This window comes from Microcebus murinus, chromosome 21 (assembly GCF_040939455.1).
Source record: "Microcebus murinus isolate Inina chromosome 21, M.murinus_Inina_mat1.0, whole genome shotgun sequence".
In the NCBI taxonomy this organism is placed as follows: Eukaryota; Metazoa; Chordata; class Mammalia; order Primates; family Cheirogaleidae; genus Microcebus; species Microcebus murinus.
In genome coordinates, this window is record NC_134124.1 from 22,325,552 (window position 1) to 22,345,991 (window position 20,440).

Consider the following 20,440-nt stretch of genomic DNA (forward strand, 5'->3'; position numbering starts at 1 on the left):
GCCCACGGTCCCGTGAACATCAAAACTGATGGGCCCAGTGACTTCCACATTGTTATGTTCCATGTCAATGAGTTGAGTGCAGCTGCTAAGAAGTTGTTTCGTGTCTCAGATGCCAGTGGTAGCACGTGCCACTGTCCATCATGAGCAAGGGTACAGGGGACCTACCGAAGGAGTTCGTGTTCCAGTTGTCCAAGATGCCAGGATCAGCTACATACATTTCAGGACCCAGTAAAAAGGGAAAATGCAAGGCCCTTTGTTCAAAAATTATTAAGAATTGATTTCAAGATGGCAGCATCAGAATATTAAACTGAGCACGGAGTCCTTCCAAGTGTGGGGCCCTGTGCAATTGTACAGGCTGCGTGTTCCTGCAAAAAGCTCAGCACCAGGCCAAAGAAGAGCCGGTTGGAAGTTCAGCAGCACCAACGAGGGGCAGGGTTCTTGGTAGGCACAGCACTGAATCTGCCTTCGCATATATTGGATTCTTGCAGCTGGTTGTGACTGACATGTCCTTTTTGTGGTGTCCAAACTGGCTGTGATTAGTAGTCACTGTACCATGCGTGAGTAGACCACGAATTAAAACATTGTCATTATTTTGAAATACTTTGAGAAAGTTGCGTAAGATTTGAAAATCATTCACACGTTTGCAAGAAATTACAACATTGCAATTGTCAATGAAAGAAAAGGAAGAACTATCCAGTTCTTTTTAAATGTGACTCAGATGTAAAACTTGGAATGGTTTCAAAGACACTTTTAATTTTTTCATATCACTTGTGTGAACAAAGTTGATCATTAGTGATGACTATCAAGAACTTGAAGAGACTGTTGTTAAAAAATCTTGATGGGATTTTTAAAAGTCTGATCGGGAATTGCTATTTCAAGCATAAGACTTGATATTAAAAAGCTATGTTCATAAATGCAAATGCAAATTTCTCATTAAAAACCGAAGACGTTCTTGTTTGGGGATTTTGTAAAAATTTAGTATTTAATGTCGTCCTGAAATTTTGAACTTTATTTTCTTATAGAATATGAAGAATAATGAAGGCTTTGCCAAGTCCCATACAGATACCCCAAATCCCTTCCAATGTATCCCAGTGTGTAATTTAAAATATCAGTTTCCATGTGTGCTGTGAAGCAAAGATGTTGGAAACAGTACTCTTGACAGCAGCTGTCTTAGGGAATCTGAGGACTATAAAGACACTCAACTGCTTTTGTCCTCTGGTGGTGGGAGAGGCTGTTGGGGTTTAGAATTGGGGTATCAAGCCACAACTCTAACAGTCCAATTGTGGTCACAACTAATAGTACTTCATAGAGCTGTTGAAATGATTATATGAGATACTGCATGAAAAGCACTTCGAATATTGCATGGCACATAGGAAATGTTCAATGAATGATGGTTACTATTACCTGGATAGCTAAAAAGATGACAAATTCTGTTGATTCTGTGTCCACCATGCCTCAGCTCTGCTTGTGACTTTATTTTCCGTTCTTCCTATTCTACCCCCCCATAACTGAACATTTTATTACTGTTCGCCTAGAGTTATATTAGCTTCTTAATTTATCTTTTTGCTTCTAGTGTCTTCATTTTTGGACCCATTGGGTTCAATTAAGATGCTTTATGTTTCAAGTCACAGAGTACCCAATTAAAACTTATTATTTCATTTAAGACATCCAAAGTTTTCATAGTTGGTTCAGCAACCAAACAATATCAGGGTTCAGGTTTAGGGACGTGTGTGTGTGTGTGTGGTGTTTTTTTTTTTTTTGAGACAGAGTCTCGCTTTGTTGCCCAGGCTAGAGTGAGTGCCGTGGCGTCAGCCTAGCTCACAGCAACCTCAAACTCCTGGGCTTGAGTGATCCTTCTGCCTCAGCCTCCCAGGTAGCTGGGACTACAGGCATGCGCCACCATGCCCGGCTAATTTTTTATATATATATATCAGTTGGCCAATTAATTTCTTTCTATTTATAGTAGAGATGGGGTCTCGCTCTTGCTCAGGCTGGTTTTGAACTCCTGACCTTGAGCAATCCGCCCGCCTCGGCCTCCCAAGAGCTAGGATTACAGGCGTGAGCCACAGCGCCCGGCCCGTGTGTGGTGTTTTGTTTGTTAGTTTTACCTTCCTCCCTCATGGTCTCAATATAGCTGCTATAGCTCCAAGCATCCACTCTTGATGACACCCAAAGACACGAAGGAAAAGAGTGTTTTCTCCTTGTGTATCTTTTTTTTTTTAACCAGGAAGAAACATTCTTCCAGAAAGCCTCCTAGAGTTCCTCAGAACACATCCACCTTCCACCAATCAGAGGCAAAGGGGAACAGGATTACAACAACTGGTTTAGACTCTTCACCATTCATGCCTGTTTGGCTGACAGCACTAGCCCTATAGCCAAAGAACATTAGGAATCTCATACCCAGAAGGCATGATGGCTGTTGGGTAAACAACCAACCACTTCACCCAGTTCTTCCTATACACCACTGGCAGATTCATCTAACATGTCCTACTTGAACAAGAGTCCTCCATGGCCTACTGGGTAAAATCCCTGTTCCTTCCCCTGGAATTAAGTGTTCAGTTGCTGATCTAGCCAACTAGGTCAGATTTTGCCAGCAGAATCCTCTTAGAGCATCTTATTCTTTTCCTTCATAGCCCCTTATCACCTTTTGGAGTTCTCCATGAATTGGGGAACTACATGATAAGCATCTCTGTCCAACTCTAGGACGTCACTTCCGTTAGGACTGTGTCTGTTTTGCTCATCGTTATACCCAACACCCAGCATAGTATCTGGACGCAGCAGGTTTTCATAAATATTTGTTGGATGGGGAAATGTATATACCTGTCACACGGAGCAAGCAGCAATTTCAACAGTTAGATATTTAATTTGGCAAAAGCAGGTTTCTATGTAGCTATCAAAAGAGGTTGAAAGAATTCGGTACCTCAACATCACCAACATTTTGTTAAAGGACTAATTGCCAAGCCCCCTGTGCACGTGGGACCATTAGTAATTCTGTAGCTATGCAAATTAAAACAGTGATGTATGATTTATAGCTTTAATAACATTCTGAAGGCTCTTAAATTTTAATCACTTGCAACATCCTTTTTAATATTCAATTACTTTATTAACTAATTAGGTCACTTGCTGAAAAAGCACATAAAGCTGGTGCTATTTTAATATCAGCTGAGCCTCACAAAATACCTTTGAAATGGTGCAAATGGTTTATTTATTTTAAACAGATCATTAAGATGCTATAATTAATAAACCAATTACGAAAAAAGGCCCGATAGTGATAGATGCACAGGCACAATGGCAGTGTCCAATGGATTAGTCATTTTTATATACATACATCAAGGGGCAAAACTTAAATGAAAACCCACTGCAAAAAGTGCTTTCCTGAATAATTAATTTGTACAATGACTGATAATCTTATCACAGCAAACCTAACTTGAGGCTCGCTCATTACGCAAACCTGGAATGTGTACTTTCGTTTCATCTAATGACAGTCCGGATGGAAAATCCACGGCAAGCTCAACTTGGTATTCCTTGATTACTTCCAAGGGCCTTAATTTGCAGACAGAGGTGGGTGCTTCACTACTTATCAGTGCGTTGGAGTGAGGCGAGCCTCCCAGGAGAGACTCGGAAGGAGACCCCTACTGGGTCAGCAGCTTCCCTGCTTATTGATTTGTCAGCGCTGTGTTAAGGTCTTCAAAGCGAACAATGTGAACAAAGAGAGCTGAGGCCAATTCTGCAGGGATTGTTCACCCAATATTCTCAAAATAATCTGTGGATCGTAGCTCTAACCCTGCAGTGCTAATAATGCACAGAGATGCTGGGACTATTGTGGCAGGTGGCAAGGGGGGACAGTTTTCAGCCTGGGAGTAGAATTTTATTTCTGGGATTGGGGTGAGGTAAGAAGAACTCAATCCTTTTGTTGGTCTGGGAAAGAATATCGTCAAATCCTAGAAGCCAGGTCATTTTGCTGGCTAACAATACTAAAACTTAAAAAACATAATGTCTACCATTTATTGAAGGCTTACCAGATACTATGTTGATTACCTGTATTATCTCCTCGAATATCCTTACAAATATCAAAATCCACTGAGTAACTCTCTCTAGGGTTCCTTCCAGTTCTAAATCCTGTAATTTTTTCGGCCCCTATCTGTGTCTTATATATTTCAGGGTATTTGTTCCATCAACACCGATTTTACTAAGCCCCTTCTAGAATCAGGCACTGTTCCAGGCACCAGAGACGCTGGATGAACAGGACACCCAAGTTCCCCACTCTCATGGCCTTTACATTGTATTGGACAGGCCATCCACAAGGAAACAAAATTTAAATAAGAACTTTAGATAATGCAAAGAGCCATGAGAAATAAAAAGAAGCAGGAGACTGGGATAGAAGCTGTTTGGGGCAGCTGTCTGTGAGTGAGCCACAGGGAAGGTCTCTCTGAGAAAATGACATTCGCAAATGGACAGGAGGGTCTCCAACAAGTAAAAGCTTGTTCTTCCCCAAGTTGTACCAGTTATTTTCTGCTGTGTGTCCTTTTCAAGTGAGTGAGTGGGGAAGGCAGCTGGGGGGAAAGAGATAGGGAGGCTGGGTGTGGTGAGAGTGGTGGGTAAGCAAGAGGGGAAAAAAAATGGGAGATGGCATCATTATGTCACCATCATTTTTGTTATTGTCATTTTACGAATGTGGGCACTTGCTTGCCATCAGACTACGACACGAACTTGTGTGCATTTTGCTGTGAGCATGTGTCCAGGTAAGTGAGAAACTGCAGAGAGAGCAATTTCTCATCCCTTACTTCGTTCCTGCCACTGTCATGGTCTGCAAGTGGCAACAGCGATGTTTTATGTATTTCCAATCTGTTTTAGCACCTTCGTGATGTGTTGATGGAACTTTAAAATATTCATAAATTTCCTCATTGTCCCAGGGATGCTAAGTTCTTTGGAAGAGCAACCTAGCCCAAACAATAAATCCGATGTGTGCGTTGCTCAAGTATGTAGAAAAGTATCGTTCTGCCTGGGTCACTAAGGGAAAACACCAGAAAGAGCCCCTATAACCTGCTAATTGTGAACTAAACAGTGTTCTGGCAAAGGGTGCCCCTTCCCTTCCTAGACCCTTTGTCTGGTAGGCTCTTGGGACTTCTTTTTATACCTGTGGGGACCAACATATACCCAATTCCAAGCACAAGCTGAATTATGTCTCAGAGGTGTGTTAAGAACATCCTTTTCAAATGAGACAAGAAAAGGTTAAATATAAGCAGGCCCTTATATTAATGAATAACTACTTTGGTGAATGAAGTCCCATTAAATTCAAATAAATACAATTGGCCCTCCATATCTGTGTGTTCTGCAACTACAGATTCAACCCACCACAGATTGAAAATATTCAGGAAAAAAAAGAACAATAAAAATATAACAATAAAAATACAGTATAACAACTATTTACATAGCATTTACACTGTGTTAGGTATCGTAAGTGATCTAGAGATGATTTAAAGTACACAGGAGGATGTGTGTAGGTTTTATGCATAGACCATGCCATTTTCTATCAGGGACTTGAACATCTGTGGGTTTTAGAACCTGCAAGGGGTCCTAGAACCACCCCACCCCCCATGGATACTGAGGGACTATGGTGGTTCTTTCCTTCTTTACCAACCAAAATGGATCCAAACCATGAATCTAAGTGAAAGGGGTGTATTAGTGATTCTCTAGTATTAAGGAATGAGGGTGTACACATATCTGTCCAAGTCCCTGCTTTCAATTCTTTTGGGTATACACCCAGAAGTGGAATTGCTGGATCATATGGTAATTCTACTTTTAATTCTTGAAGAATCATGATTTGGCTCATTTTTGACTTCTGTTCTCCTTACCTTGATATAGGGCCTTTAATCAGATTGCATTATTTCCTCTTGGCCTTCTCAAGAGCAAAGTCCAGTAAGACCTTAGACTTCATTCTTTTCAATTTGTTTTCTTATTTCATGGCTGGAAAATAAACAAAAATGCACATTATGGGAATAAGTTTAAAAAATGGGAATTAAGGCCCACCTACTCCCCACAAAAGGAAAGCAATTTATAATAAATGTGATGCTCTATCACAAGCTGGGAATTCTGGTTGTCTCTGGAAGAACCCATGGCATCAGATACATTTGTGAAAGCACGTGAGCCTCAGTTTTGAGTGACTCCTTTGTTAAATAAAACATCACCTTGAATTCCTTACACAGAGATCATTTCATACTTGTAGATATGTATGATCCATTTCCTCCCAAAACTATGTAAAAAATTACCACCACAGCTCCCACCTTTTCTAATATGCTTGTATTACAGATGGAAGGCCAAACACCAAAATCTTAAAATGATGGATTGGCTCATGACAGAGGTAAGTGGTTTTGTAGGGAAGAAAGGATTGTATCATTCATGTAAACATGACATTATTCTGCACAACAATCCAGGAGGAAATCATATACTTGGATGTGCAATAATATTCTTTAATCCTTAGCAGGTGCAGGGACATTTATTTGAAGGAATTCCAATGCCTTACTTACTCAGGCAGACAATAGAACTCGGATCATTTTCAATACAAGTATGATGGAAAAAATGGTTTTTTAAGAAAAGTTCTGGAGATGGATGGCAGTGATGTGAATGTATTAATGCCACTGAAGTGCATGCTTAGAAATGGTTAAAATGGTAAATTGTATGTTATTTTAGCACATTTATTTGCATACATTTACCACATTATACACTTAAAATACAGTATGTGTATTTTATCACAATTTCAAAGGATAAACCAGGTAACATACAGAAGGTAGTTGAATGAACTCCCTGAGGTTTGAATTTCCAGTCTGGCTTCTTACTCTTAAAATTCTCCCCAAACATATCTGTGAGCACTTTGATGAGAGCAGTGACGGGTATGTGCCTAGTTGTGAAAGTGAGGGCTCTTCTAGGTCTAATCTTCTCCCACGTAGGATGTAATCTCCAACAAGGATCCTATGAATATGTCCCTCGAGATGTCTCAGCCAAGACACTGGTCATAATCACGCCACAGTTAGATGGGTGCATTGTTCCTCCAGGGGTCCCATTCAGAATGGTCATCAACACCAGCGTGGCTCCCCACACGAGAAATGACAAGTTTCCTCAGAAAGACCCAATAAATAATGTTCCCAAATTTCCTGAAAACACAGACGTTTCCTCCTGAGAAGTTTCGTTCTCTAATTCTCTGGACATCCATCTTGATCCTGACTTTCCCATCTGGAGATGACTCCTTTGTTTTAAGGAGCCTCAGTGAACATGAGGCTTAGTCAAACAGAAGGGAAGACATTTTGGAAACGCAGACACTGTAAGCCCCAAATCAGGCACTCAGGAAAAAGAGGTTGCACCTCGGAAATGTGGCCACCAGTTTGGGAAGAGTGTTGGCACAAGCGAAGAGATACAAAGACAAGAGGAGCTAACAGTTGATTGTTAACCTCCCAAACTCAATTCAATGTGACAGTGACACTTCACAGCACATTGCGTCCAATCTCATTTGAAGCTGACAAAGATTGTTTCTGCTTTACATCTATTGGTTTATTAATGGTCTACAGCCTCTTAAGCAGATGCATATTCATTAGGTAGCCAGCTGTTAGGAGGTTCCCAGATGTCGAATGTAACTGTGTCTTGGAACATATTTTTTTTTTCCTTATCATGAAACAAAGTAATTGAGGCCTTATTAAAGAACCAGTTAATTACTAAAGCGGTACCTTATGCCACCCTTTTTATCATTCATATCTGAGAACTCTAGGGACTTCTGAAAAATTGGGTGAAGAGACAATATTTAAGAGCCAACCTTTATTGTATATTTTTATATATAGGCAGATACCGTATGTATAGAGACACACATACATATATTTCCACACTGGAGGAATTAAAAGTATATGTAAGGTTTTTGACTAACACATTTTCAGCTGCAGTGTCCTTTCCTTGGCTCATTGCAGGAATTAGGTCTAAAGGACAAGACTGATAAACCTAGTAAATTAATTAAAATTAAGGCACCTTAATAATATTTCTTTAATTTTATTACTTTCCTGTAAAAGAGGACTTGAAAAATGGTTCTTTGTGTAACCTATGCCTCAAATCTCATTTTGTATTTTCCAGTAAATATCTTATTTTTTTTCCCTCGTCAAAAATAAAGAAGTTCAACTATTGGCAATCAAAGAAGAATTTTCAAAATGCCAGGTATCTCCAAATGTCCTTTAAAACCTTATTTTGAAGATGTCAATTCAGATAATCCCTTAAGAGCGCCTTAAATCTAGCAATTCCATTTCGGCTTTCAGGGGTGGTTGGGAATCTCAATTCTACTTCTTGAGCACAAGAATCGCAGGAGCAAATGAAGAATTGTCAAGAGCAGGCAGTCTTCAGAAAACGGAGCAGTCAGTGTGCTTTGGGAAACGGATTCCTCAACCTTGCAACCCACCGTTAGCCTTCGGCTTGCTCTTAACACAGCTTTTGATCCCTTGAGGTGCCTTTGTGTCACACTTACTCCAAATCTGCTGGATTTTTCTGCTTTCAAGATTTGGCTAATGTTGTATGCTAAGTTTTATCACCACTTCTACAAAACAAACAAAAAGGTTTCCCCTTCAGAAGAGATCAGTTTTGATTTGCTCTGTGGCTTATCTCCTGCTGTTGACCTTTAGACAATGCAAATAGATTACATAAACATTTCAAAATGTTAGTATTAGTTAACAACCATTACTAGCTGTCTGCTATGGGCGGAGCATTGCATAGTGTCTGGGGTCAACTGTGGTCAGAGCTCAGGGATACACAAGCAAAAGCTGACACCCTACCTGTATGGCAAACTCTAAAGTCAAAGGTCTGAAATGTTCTTTGAGGGGTAATGAGGAATAGTGGGAGGAAACCGAATTTGGATTGTAAGGCCCTGTCCTGGGAGACTCGGCCTTCCTAATGACCTCGATGTCTCAGAGCCTCAGTTTCTTCATCTGTAACAAGGGGCTAATAACTGTCTTGCCTTCTTAGCTTAGGGTTATTGCGAAGATCAGGGATGAAACGACCGTGAATCCACTGTGTAAGCTGTAACATGCAATGGCAAGTTATTACTGTTTAAAATATTCAATTTAAGCCGGGCGCGGTGGCTCACGCCTGTAATCCTAGCACTCTGGGAGGCTGAGGCGGGCGGATTGCTCAAGGTCAGGAGTTCGAAACCAGCCTGAGACCCTGTCTCTACTAAAAATAGAAAGAAATTAATTGACCAACTAAAAATATATATACAAAAAATTAGCCGGGCATGGTGGCGCATGCCTGTAGTCCCAGCTACTCAGGAGGCTGAGGCAGCAGGATTGCTTGAGACCAGGAGATTGAGGTTGCTGTGAACTAGGCTGATGTCACAGCACTCACTCTAGCCTAGACAACGAAGTGAGACTCTGTCTCAAAAAAAAACCAAAAAAAACCAAAAACAAAACCATTAAAATATGCAATTTACATTTATAAATGGCCCCTTGATATACAAACGATTTATATCTTTCACATATAACTATTACTGCATTTCGGCTTCAACAGTAAATACCAAACCATTGCCATACAATTTTCCACTCCAGTTTCTTAAAGTCCAAATGTGACGAGCCCTGTGTGACAACCATGGCAAGGAAAGCAATCGGAGCCTTGAGAATATTCCATTTCTGGTGGTGATAGTCCCCTCCCAGGAACTTTTCAAGAAAGTGAAGCAATTACTGATTCTCAGCATCCTAAACACCAATTGTAGCATGGTCCTTTCCTGTCTCCCCAAGTCTACTCCTTCTATGTGAAGCTCCAGTCACACCCACTAAACTTGTGGTGGTTCTTTCTCCACGTGGAGTCTTCATGTGTGTAGTTCTCCATGGCCGAATGACCCTTCCTCTCGCTTAGCATGGCTGCCTCCTTCTCATCATTCTTCAGATATCTGTGTAAAAGCTCCCTGCTGGGAGAGGACTTCCCAAGTGACTATGCAAATTAGGCCGCTCCTATTCTTTAATAAACAGCACCTTGACCATCTCCTCCGAAACACTCAACACTTGCCCACACTTGCAACGTGGTGAATTTACAGGTAAGTTTCTGTTGCAGTTATCGTAACACATAACCTGAGCTAGTGGGGTCCTCTCTGGTCTAGCGCCCCATCATTAATATTGTCACATTGCAATCTCACTTCCTAGCTGGGAAGGTTTGGGGTATCAATACAATGACCATGACACTTTTGATATTGTTTTCCTCGATTGAATTTTTATAAATGAAAAGCAGAATTATCGTGAAAAAGAAATCTGCGAACACTGCAGCTCAGTCCACTATCCATATTTCAGCTGCATTTAAAAAAAGAAAATACAGTTTAATAAAACTGGTTTCTAAATTGCCAGAAACAATCACATCTTCAACACTTCATTAACAAATGTTAATTGTGCCTACTCTTACCTACTGGTTTCCAAACAAAGCACTTCTGAGATGAGGAATTCTGTCTGAAATCTCCTTCCTCTTTCCATGACAAAAACCCCGCCAAATGGACTGACTGAAAGCTGGCCCTGGCAATCAGTCACTGGAAACCAACAGTCTCTGTTTCGGGGAACCTGCAAAACAATCTTCCCAAAGCTTCTTTTGGCTATTCTGCTTCTGACTCTCCTGTTCTGTATCTACCACACGGAGGTCTTTCCTAGGCCAGGAAGTCTGTTGATGTATATAAGGTGCGCCGCCCAGAGCTTGTTCGTATTGCCAATCTGCGAACTGGATGGAAACCTTGCTAGAATATTCCTCCAATCTTCGGGATCAGACTCATCTAGGATTAATAAGGAACACTATGAACGTGGATGCACTATTTTTACCTACGGTCATATCCTTCTGTGAACTATCTGCCAGTGAACACAAAGTATGCAAAGCTGCCCCCTTGAGAACAGGTCAGAGGCCTTTAGGTTTGACCCATTTTGCTCTGTCTTCTCGAAGATCGGAAATGGAGGTTTAAAAGACTGACAACTCACCAAACAGCCAGTCTCTCAGTCTATTTTTTTTCCTCAAAAACCCAAAGTGGGTAAGCAACTTACTCTTCATAATTATAAAAGCTACTGGATATGCACTGTGTATTGGAAGACATAACCTCAAAAACTGAGCAAAGGCTATGGTGTCAGTAATTTTTAATGTCCAGCATTCAGAGAGCAATCTCATATGACAGGCGTTTTGCTCCTGACTGGTGAAAGGCTAAACTAAGTTCTCTGTAACTCAAGAAGATCACTTTATAATAAGAATAAATCAGGCAAATGGATACATAGTATACGAGGGAATAATCTCACCTGATAATTCTTTATAGCTACAGTTGCCAAGTACAGTCTGAGGACCACTGAGGATCCCTGAGACCCACTCCCTGAAGCTGCAGGGTCCACCTTTTCCAAACTCCTATCTCTGAGGCCGGACTTGTTTCGTAAACTTTCACCAAAATAGCAGATCACAGCAGACTGAATGCAGAAGCAGATTAAGAGAGCCCAGCTATATTTTATTAAGCCAGGTATTAAAAAGATTTGCAAAAATGTAAAACAATGCCACTCTTCTCAAAAATTTTTATTTTGGAAAATATAGCTTATAAAGTTGCAGTTTATGTTAACACGTAATGGGTTTGTTATTGTAAAATCAGTATTTTTAAAGCTTTGCAGTTTTCATTTCACATACAGTAAATGTCAACAGATATAACCCACATAAACAAACGTGCTTTGGGGTTCTCAGCTCTTAAGGGGGTAGAGAGGGTCCTGGGGCCAAACTGCTCCATACCCCAACTATAAACACTCTTTTACCTCATTACAAAATAGGGAAAAGTGTGCTTGGAGTATTTAAAGAACACAACTGCAAGATACATGATTAAGAAAAATCAAATGGAAAGGAAAAGTAGGATTTCATAGTTCAGAACTCAGTTATTTAAAATGACTTTTTTAAAAAAAAGTAGGAAATGAAAGCCGTTTTGGCCCATCAGGACTTCAAATACCTTCCAAATCCCCAGGAAGCTAGGCACTGAATGAGCCAAGCGCTGATTCCCCCTCACTGGGGTAAAGCAAGCCCGGTGTAGAAGGGTCCGAGAGCTGCTCAGGTCTATGGGAAACAAGTATCAGCAAGGCTGCCGTTAATAAAGAAGGAAGGCACATAAGAATTAAGGTCCTACTGAGTTGAAAGTAAACAAAAAATCCCCTTTTATGGATTTTTTTTTTAAGTCTTTATATCTGATTGCTTATCTGGGTATTAGAGGAATAGCAAGACCTTAGTCAACAAAACTGCAAGAAGCCAATCAATAAAAAAAAAAAAATGCGATCTGTACAGCTTGAAGAGGCTGAGAACATTCTAATGAGAGTTATTTGTGTGGCAAATCCTATAGCAAGAGCTCACTTTACTAGCTCTCCCCCTCATGTCTGCACTAATGTAGTAAGTAGAAGTGAGTCAATACATTCACAAAACAATTCATTTACAATTTCCTTGACAGTTAAAAAAAAAAAGAAAGCCGAGTTAAATTCATGTAGATAATAAAGTCTTCAATTAGAAACCAACTTAATGGAATAGTCTTTCAGGCTTCTTAACTATACTCTGCTTTTAGGAATAAAACAGGAATATGTACTTGAACTTGCTGTGTCAATTAGATGATATTCACGTTAAGTGTTCAGCACACAGTGATAGTACAAAGAAAGTTGTTGCTACGTAGGCATTTACATTAAAAAAAGGGAGGCAAAGAAACATTTATAGCAAGCACGTGTCAGTGCTAGTGGATCTCACTCATCAATTTTATTTAATTATCGACATTTCAAGACAAGTTCATTTTAGAAAAAATATATTAGGGCCCAGAGAGATAGGGAAATGGATCAAGGTCACACAGCGAGTGAGTGAAATGGGATTTCATCTCTCTGCTTCCAAGCACGTGTTCTTTCCACGATGCAATGCCGTCTCCCAGGAGAGCTGAACCAATATGGCCAGTTTTTATCAGAAATCCACTTAAAATAGGTACATTCCATGCTTAGCACAGATTCAGTTTTATTTCCTAATATCTCAGCCAGACAACTACACCATGATGCATGACTTCATGAGACAACATGAAGTTCAGAAAGAATGTAAATCTTTAATTCATCTGCTAAATACTACTACTGTTTCATAAATATATGAGGGAAAAAAGTATTAACCCTTCCCTCCACATATAAGTGGCTATATACATCTATAAATATATATATACAACACATACTATAGGCCCCACCCCAAAACCAATAGTATTATGGGTATCATTCAGGCAATTTATTTTAAACAAAAAAGGAAACATCTAACCAAAGTACTCTACAAGAACAGTGTGTACATTTACGGTGCTTGAAGATATCAGAAAAGTAAAAATAAAAAAAATCTAGAGGGAAACAAAAATGAATCTGCAGTGGCTATGTAGGCTTACTCACCAGATGTAAATTGCTAGAATGGTAACATTTCCCTTACAATACTGGGCAGGATAAAAAATAGATACTAACAGAAAGGCTCTGGTTTAAAAGGGTAAAGGGTAGACGCAGGGGTCCTCAAACTTTTTAAACAGGGGGCCAGTTCACTGTCCCTCAGACCGTTGGAGAGTGCAGCGCACGTTCCACACATGCGCACTGTGGGCCCTGGATGAGTCGGCTGCTAAGCAGGACAGGCAGCGGTGGCAAAAACACACCTGGCGGGCCGGATACACGTCCTCAGTGGGCCCCATGTGGTCCACGAGCGGGCTGTAGTTTGAGGACCCCTGGTAGAGGATAGGTAGATGGGAACGAGTATTTTCTTGTCAACTTCAATCGATTTTGGGGTATTCTTGCCTTTCTTCGAAGTTATCACTTAGTAATTCCTTCAGTGACAAATCACGTAATTGGGCAGACCCTTAGTGAAGCCACTGTTTTTCTCTTTCATGGGCTCAGAAACAAAAAATACTGATAACAAACTGTAACGTTGAGGTTCAATAAAAAGGAGATACAATGTAGAAAGGAGCATGATACAGAAAATGCTTTAGAGATAAATCTTAGAAAAAAGTTTAAACACAGGTTTAGATACAAAATATTTACTTCCTCTAAGAACCATATTTATATGAGAAGGTGGAGATTTCCTTCTTAATTTAAAGAAAAAATTTATTTAAGATTATAGGTTTTAAATATCAGGAAAGATATTCTACTATGCTGCCACCAGAGGTTGGTTTGATTGCTCTGAAGTAACAACACTTGAAAGCTCCTATTCTTTGAAACTAATTTAAACACATTGAATTGTTGAAAGATTAAAAACCGCAGTCAGCTAATTACACTCCCTCTCATCTCTTATTCAGCAAATGAATCACTTTTCATTACCACTTAGCTGAAGTACATGAATTTCTGCCTAATTAGAAATGTTGTAGATGGAACATTAGCAAGAATGGAGCAGGTCAGGTTATCTTTGCTGCTTCATTTTTAATTCCTAACAGTAGAGTATGATAGGGAAAGAATAGAGAAGTCATTAAATAATTTTAAATTATTTATAAAAATTACTTTGCCCAAATCATAATTATTTTTTCCCCAAATGGTCTCAAATGTCTAACAGAATGAAAGAAAATGCAGCTCAACATTGATTTTAATGAACATTTTAATGTTATGTATAACAGAACATTATGAATACAATGGAAACAAAGTTTTATCAATTTAATAAAAAAATTTTCAACATAAAGTGGGGAGGTAATAATCTGATATCTATATTATAATATTTATTTTGAAAAATATTCCCAGCTTGAGGGTGAGACAATTAATTTTGCATTCCAAACTCTAGAATCATGATTTTCATGTGAGCTTAATGCAGAATTACAGCAGAAAAACAAAAACATTTTAATTAATTTCCTTTATTTGTCATTAAATCAATAAAATCTTTGACTGCTACAGGTCTCCTTTAATAATATATATTTGACTCCTCTCTATTGGAACCATATTGCTAATGCCATATTATATACACTCAAAACCAAAACAAAACAAATACTGTATAAAATCTAAAAGTGAACATTCAGTTCTAGCATTTATATTTAACTTAAGGTTTTAATGGATTTTTACCTTTTCAGACACCAAAAAAAGAAATAGTAATAAAATAAATATTTTTCTTTTTTGACTGTTCCTGACTTAAATGATGGCTACAGGGATAAACACGGAAGGAAAGCCTTGCCAAGTTGATCACTGCAAATTGTAAATAATGACTGCTGAAAACAAACAAAAATACTGAGGTTTTTTTTTTTCTTTTAAAGGAAACCATAGAGCAGTCCTGAAAAAAATATTTTTTCCATTTTGCACAGGATAATTATAGCAGAAGACATGGGGAAAGTCCCATAGCTATCACCAATTGCTTAAAGAGATTTTGTTACAATAAAAATTTGGATAGTATAATAGCAGTGTTGCTGGAACATTAGCAAAAGTATATATACATTCCAGTTACCTTTGATTTAGCCATAATCACATATGTATGCCTTTTTTGGACAAAAATATATATTTTTATAAAAAACTGATCATCCAACTTTAATGATTTTATATATGGACTCAAGAGTGGTAGTAAAAGGAACAGACCCAATTATGACAAGGCGATTCAGGGACAGAAAAATCAAGTTCCTCAGGAAAAGAAAGTATAAAATTAGAGATTCAAACACATTTATTCAGCCCTATTCCAGTTTTCCCACAAATTATGTTATTAAATGGGTTCTTCAATTTATAAAGGCTTTCAATGGTCTCACCACCCCATTGTGGTCTATTCTCACTGGAAAAAAAGATTCTGACTGCCTCATCTGAAGCGCTCTTGCCTGGCCTTCTAAAATACTAGATATTTCACTTTTATAAAACAGCCTTTTTGGTTCTTTATGTAGATTTATTTTAATTAATTGATAAAGGGGAGCTGATTAGCATTTTCCATCCCGACATCACCTATCTGCACAGCTAAAAATTCTTCATTCAATCTGCTTCTTTACAATCTCTTATTTGCTAAAGTTGGCGAAATTTGCAAAGGCATCTTGCTTGGGTTGCACAGTTCCAGAAGTCATGGCTATGTTGGGCATGCCCATTCCCATCGTGCCTGTCAAGCCCATCCCAGCAGCTGACATCCCTATGTTCATGTTCATGCCCATCATGCTCTGGTTCATCATCGGAGTATTTCCAAGAGGGGCCATTCCCATGGTGCCAGTCATCACATTGGGCATGCTCATAGGCATGGGTCCCCCCATCAAAGTGTTAGTTTGGGGCCGGACAGGAAGCATGTTTGATGGAGAACTGAGGTTCACGGCGCCAAAACTTTGAGTCATCACATTCATAGGCTGTTGCATATCTACCAGAAGAAAACAGACAACTTTACCACAATGAATTCTTAGATTCATAAAGCAGAAAACAAATACAATCTTCCTGACTATCAATACCTTTAGCCCCAGCAAAATTCCTTTATAGTCATTTCATAAGAGAAGTCAATTAATTTGCACTGGTTACTTTTGAGAAATATTCAGTGGCTCTTGGCCCCTGGTTTTCCAGAGATATAGAAGCAGTGGGAGTGGGCTAAGGGAAAAACATGAGGCAGTTTAAAATATTCTTAAGAATTCTATCGTTAAAGCCTACATAACAAGTTGTCAAGAGCTAATGTATATCAAAGCCTTTAAAAAGTTTGTATCTTTTGACTTACTCTGTTTTTAGAACATTACATTAAGAAAAAAAAAAACCCTTAAGTACAAAGGTTTATGCAAAATCCTGAAGTTATTTATAACAACTAAAGGCTGGAAACAATTTAAATAATTGGCAAGAGGAACAGCACACTAATATGATAGATAACTACGAAGATCTAAAAATCATTTTTTCCTAAGAATACTCAACACAGGAAAAATGATAATAATTTAATGTTTTTTTTTCATTTCTTTTCTTTTTTTCCTGAGACAGAGTCTCACTTTGTTACCTGGGCTAGAGTGCAGTGGCACAATCTAGCTCACTGCAACCTCAAACTCCTGAGAGCTCAAGTGATCTTTCTGCCTCAGTCCCTCAAGTAGCGGGGACACAGGTGCATGCCACCATGTCCAGCTAATTTTTTCTATTTGTAGTAGAGATGGCGTCTCACTCTTGTTCAGGCTGGTCTCAAACTCTGGCCTCAAGCAATCCTCCCACCTCAGCCTCCCAAAGTGCTAGGATTGCAGGAGTGACTCACCTCACCTGGCCTCATAATTTAATGTTGAATGAGAATAGCAAGAAATAAAATACAGACAGAATGATGTCAAGTGTTAAAAATATGCTTAGAAAAGACTGAAATAAATATGTATTAATTATCCCTAGCCTGTGGAATTCAGATGATTTTTGTTTCTTCATATTTGCCTATATTTAAAAAAATTTATGTAGCAAATATTTTTATTTTAGTAATCAGGGCCCCAAAACTCACAATACAATAAATGTTATCATGCCGAGAGTAGAATACAAAGTAATTCAACGTGCCAGAAGGGCTATGAAGTGAGTATTACGAGAAAAGATCCTAGTTAACTGTTAGTTATAGCTCATGTCATGCATTTTATCTCATAGTCTGTAGTCTTGGCATTAGGGCAAAAGATTACAAGTACACAAAAAAGTGGGACTTCTTGAGGTAACTTACTCTGTTGCTGAATCATCGTATTAAGTGATGGCTGCTGGGGTTTGGAAGGCTGCATACCAGGTAGTAAGTTGTCTAGGCTGATGTTTACACTGGGGTCAGACCAAGTAGAGGGCAGGGTTTTGTTGACTGATTTCTGGACCATATCTGTATTCTGATTATAGAGAGGATTAGGCTTCTGCAGCACTGTGCTAACATTTTGCAAAGGCTGAAAAATAGAAGAATGCTCTAAAAATTAAGCATCTGTTCTATAAAGATTTATCAGATGGCAATTTAATCACAGTAATGAACTTCTGAAACCAAAAAGAACCACAAATGTTCTATGCAAAAGTCTTTAATACTCTGAATCATAAGCTTCCCAGAGAGGTTCCTCTAAAGTTTCAATCAGGTTTGAGGTGGAAAAAACCAACAACATATTCCTGGATGTGTATTATAGTAAAACAAAAAACAAAAACCAAAAACAAAAACAAACAAACAAACAAACAAAAACCAACAACATGTCTACACTAACAGTTATTCTCCCACCACCCAAAGTCTAGAAGCCACTATCCCTAGCAAATGCCCAGGGCAACTACCACCTTCAGGTTAGTACAGCTTTAAGGAGATAATACAAGTGGAATTTTATTCTTATAAAACAAAATTCAGGATATGACTTCTCATGTTATAAAAAGGCCGAACCATCAAATAGCAGATTATAGTTCACACATTCTGATTGACGTTTCCCTGCTCTGTGTACACTTCTGCCTAAAGTGAACAATACTAGAACTTGATGGACCAATTAAGGAGAAAAAAGAAATTCAGGAGAAAGAAGCAGAGGTTCCTGGTGGTTATTAAGAATAACTGTGAAAAGGACAGAAAAAAGGAATAGGAACATGAAGAATAAGTATAAATGTAGCAATGCAAAGAAACACAATAGTTACAATTAAGACCACAAATAAAGTAGAATGACTTTATAAATCTTAAATTGTACGTTAGGCCTAATTTCTGTTATACAAAGCAGTCACCTTTCTGCTTCTTTCTTCTCTTCCTTCATCCTAACACCTCAGAGAGGAGAATCTACATATTAAAATCAGTAATTAGCATCATCAACAAATATTCTTAATAGCCTGAGTCAAAAATAGCAAGTTTCCGGTACAACTGAGACATATATTTTCCAAACCTGAACTTGTTCAAATTCTATACTAGGTAATTAGGACTTAAGAATAAAAAAGTGAATGAAGAAACTCCAATTTTAATTGTTTTCCTTTATGAAAAGGAGAGTTGAAAGAAGAGTCTCTATAATATAGAGTGGGCCCAGAAAGGGGAAGAACAGTTACTATTTGAAAGAACAATTTTCCATATCAGCAATGACTGTTGACTACCAATGAGTGATATTTCTTTAAGGGCATGACCAGAAACTTTACTGAGTGAATGGTTAACATGGGTGAAGCAGTATCTCTATTTCTTTTTCTTAAAAAACAATTTTAAAAACTATTAAATACCAATTTATTATAATTCAATACATTTTTAGCATGTCCCTCCTCTGAATAAGGCACCATGCTTGGCTTTACAGTGACTAGAAGATGGGTGAGAAGGCCTTGCCCTCTAGAGCTGAATGACTGTACTAGGGGAAAGAGTGTAAAGTAAGTACAATGTGCTAAAGTGGTACACACATGGGTTGCTTACTTTCTGTTTTATGCTAGTCTATCATTAGAAGAGTTAGGGTACCTCAAACATTATGAACCACAATTTCCAAGGGAAGCAGACAACTTACCTGTGATCTTGACATGGGCAAACCAAGCCCTACAGCATTAGTGCTCATCATAGAGAAATTCATACTCTGGGAAGATGTCATGGTTGCCTGGGATGAGCCCATAAGATCAAACAGGTCTGAAGAATTTGAGGCAGCTGGAGATGGGCCTAAAGCTGGTTGTGAGCCACTAACAAGTTCTACAGCTGGCTGTGAGGCACTGCCAAAAAGCTCGCCACTGGAAGCAACAGGGCCAGATGGGGCTTGGTTGAAGGCACTCCAGTCACCAAAGTCTCCATTCCCACTTGTTGCTGTTACTAAGACAGAAAGAACTGTAAGAGTAAGAAACTTTCTGAAACGCAGAGAACAAATGTAACAATCTATGAACTGAAACAAATTAGAGTTGATCTGAGTCCATCCAGATTAACATCTGCAGGTACCATCTCCATCTGGACGTTATTCTTTCTCATGAATATTACACAAGAGTTAACAAGGTGGCAAAGAAAAAAAAACCCTCCTAAATATAAAGTAAAACCCGTCTCTTGGCAGGTCTGTAGGTGACACATAGAAATTACCATAAAAACTTCCCTTCAGCCAAGTCTGTATATCAAATATGCTTCCACCTGAACAAATATGATCTAGCCTGGGACTCTGAAAAGCAAGAAGAAAACTCTAAATTGGTTAAACTTTTGCTGGGAGCTCCAGAATCCTCATGTGAGGAGATATTCAGTAAAAACAGAGAACTCAACTCATTTAGTTCATTCATTATTTGGAAAGAATCAGGAGAAATCAAACTACAATTGTCACATGTAATTTTTAAACCCCTAAATTCATGAGATTAAATTTATTTTTTTTAAAAAACCCACAAAAACCAGAAAAGCATGGAGGAAAAAGACCTAATAAAATTAAGGGTAGGGTCAGTAAACATCTTTAACAAGTTCTCACTCATTTTGGCCATGCTTCCATTACCAACATAATGGCTACAGCCCCGACATAACTTGAGTACGGTTCAATATATTTAAATTAAAAGAGGAAAAGGAAACTCATGCTAATATTAAAAAACAAAACCAGGGGAAAGGGCATTTATTGAAACCTTAAAATCTGTACCCCCATAATATGCCGAAATAAAAAAAC

The 20,440-nt window shown here is 38.7% G+C and overlaps 1 protein-coding gene across 3 annotated transcripts in view; it reads right to left on the minus strand.

Annotated features, from left to right (window-relative positions):
* Positions 1–14,562: 14,562 nt before the first annotated feature.
* The window catches only part of CLINT1 (clathrin interactor 1), a 64,061-nt gene continuing 58,183 nt past the window's right edge, over positions 14,563–20,440 (minus strand). For 2 of the 3 annotated variants that reach the window (XM_012781558.3, XM_012781559.3), the window contains 3 exons: positions 19,331–19,623; positions 17,581–17,785; positions 14,563–16,287 (listed from right to left, as the gene is read on the minus strand). In XM_012781558.3, coding sequence (XP_012637012.1) covers positions 15,941–16,287; positions 17,581–17,785; positions 19,331–19,623 — 845 coding nt within the window. In that variant the 3' untranslated portion in view covers positions 14,563–15,940. The remainder of the gene's footprint in view (positions 16,288–17,580; positions 17,786–19,330; positions 19,624–20,440) is intronic. The other variant, XM_012781560.3, reaches the window with a different exon arrangement.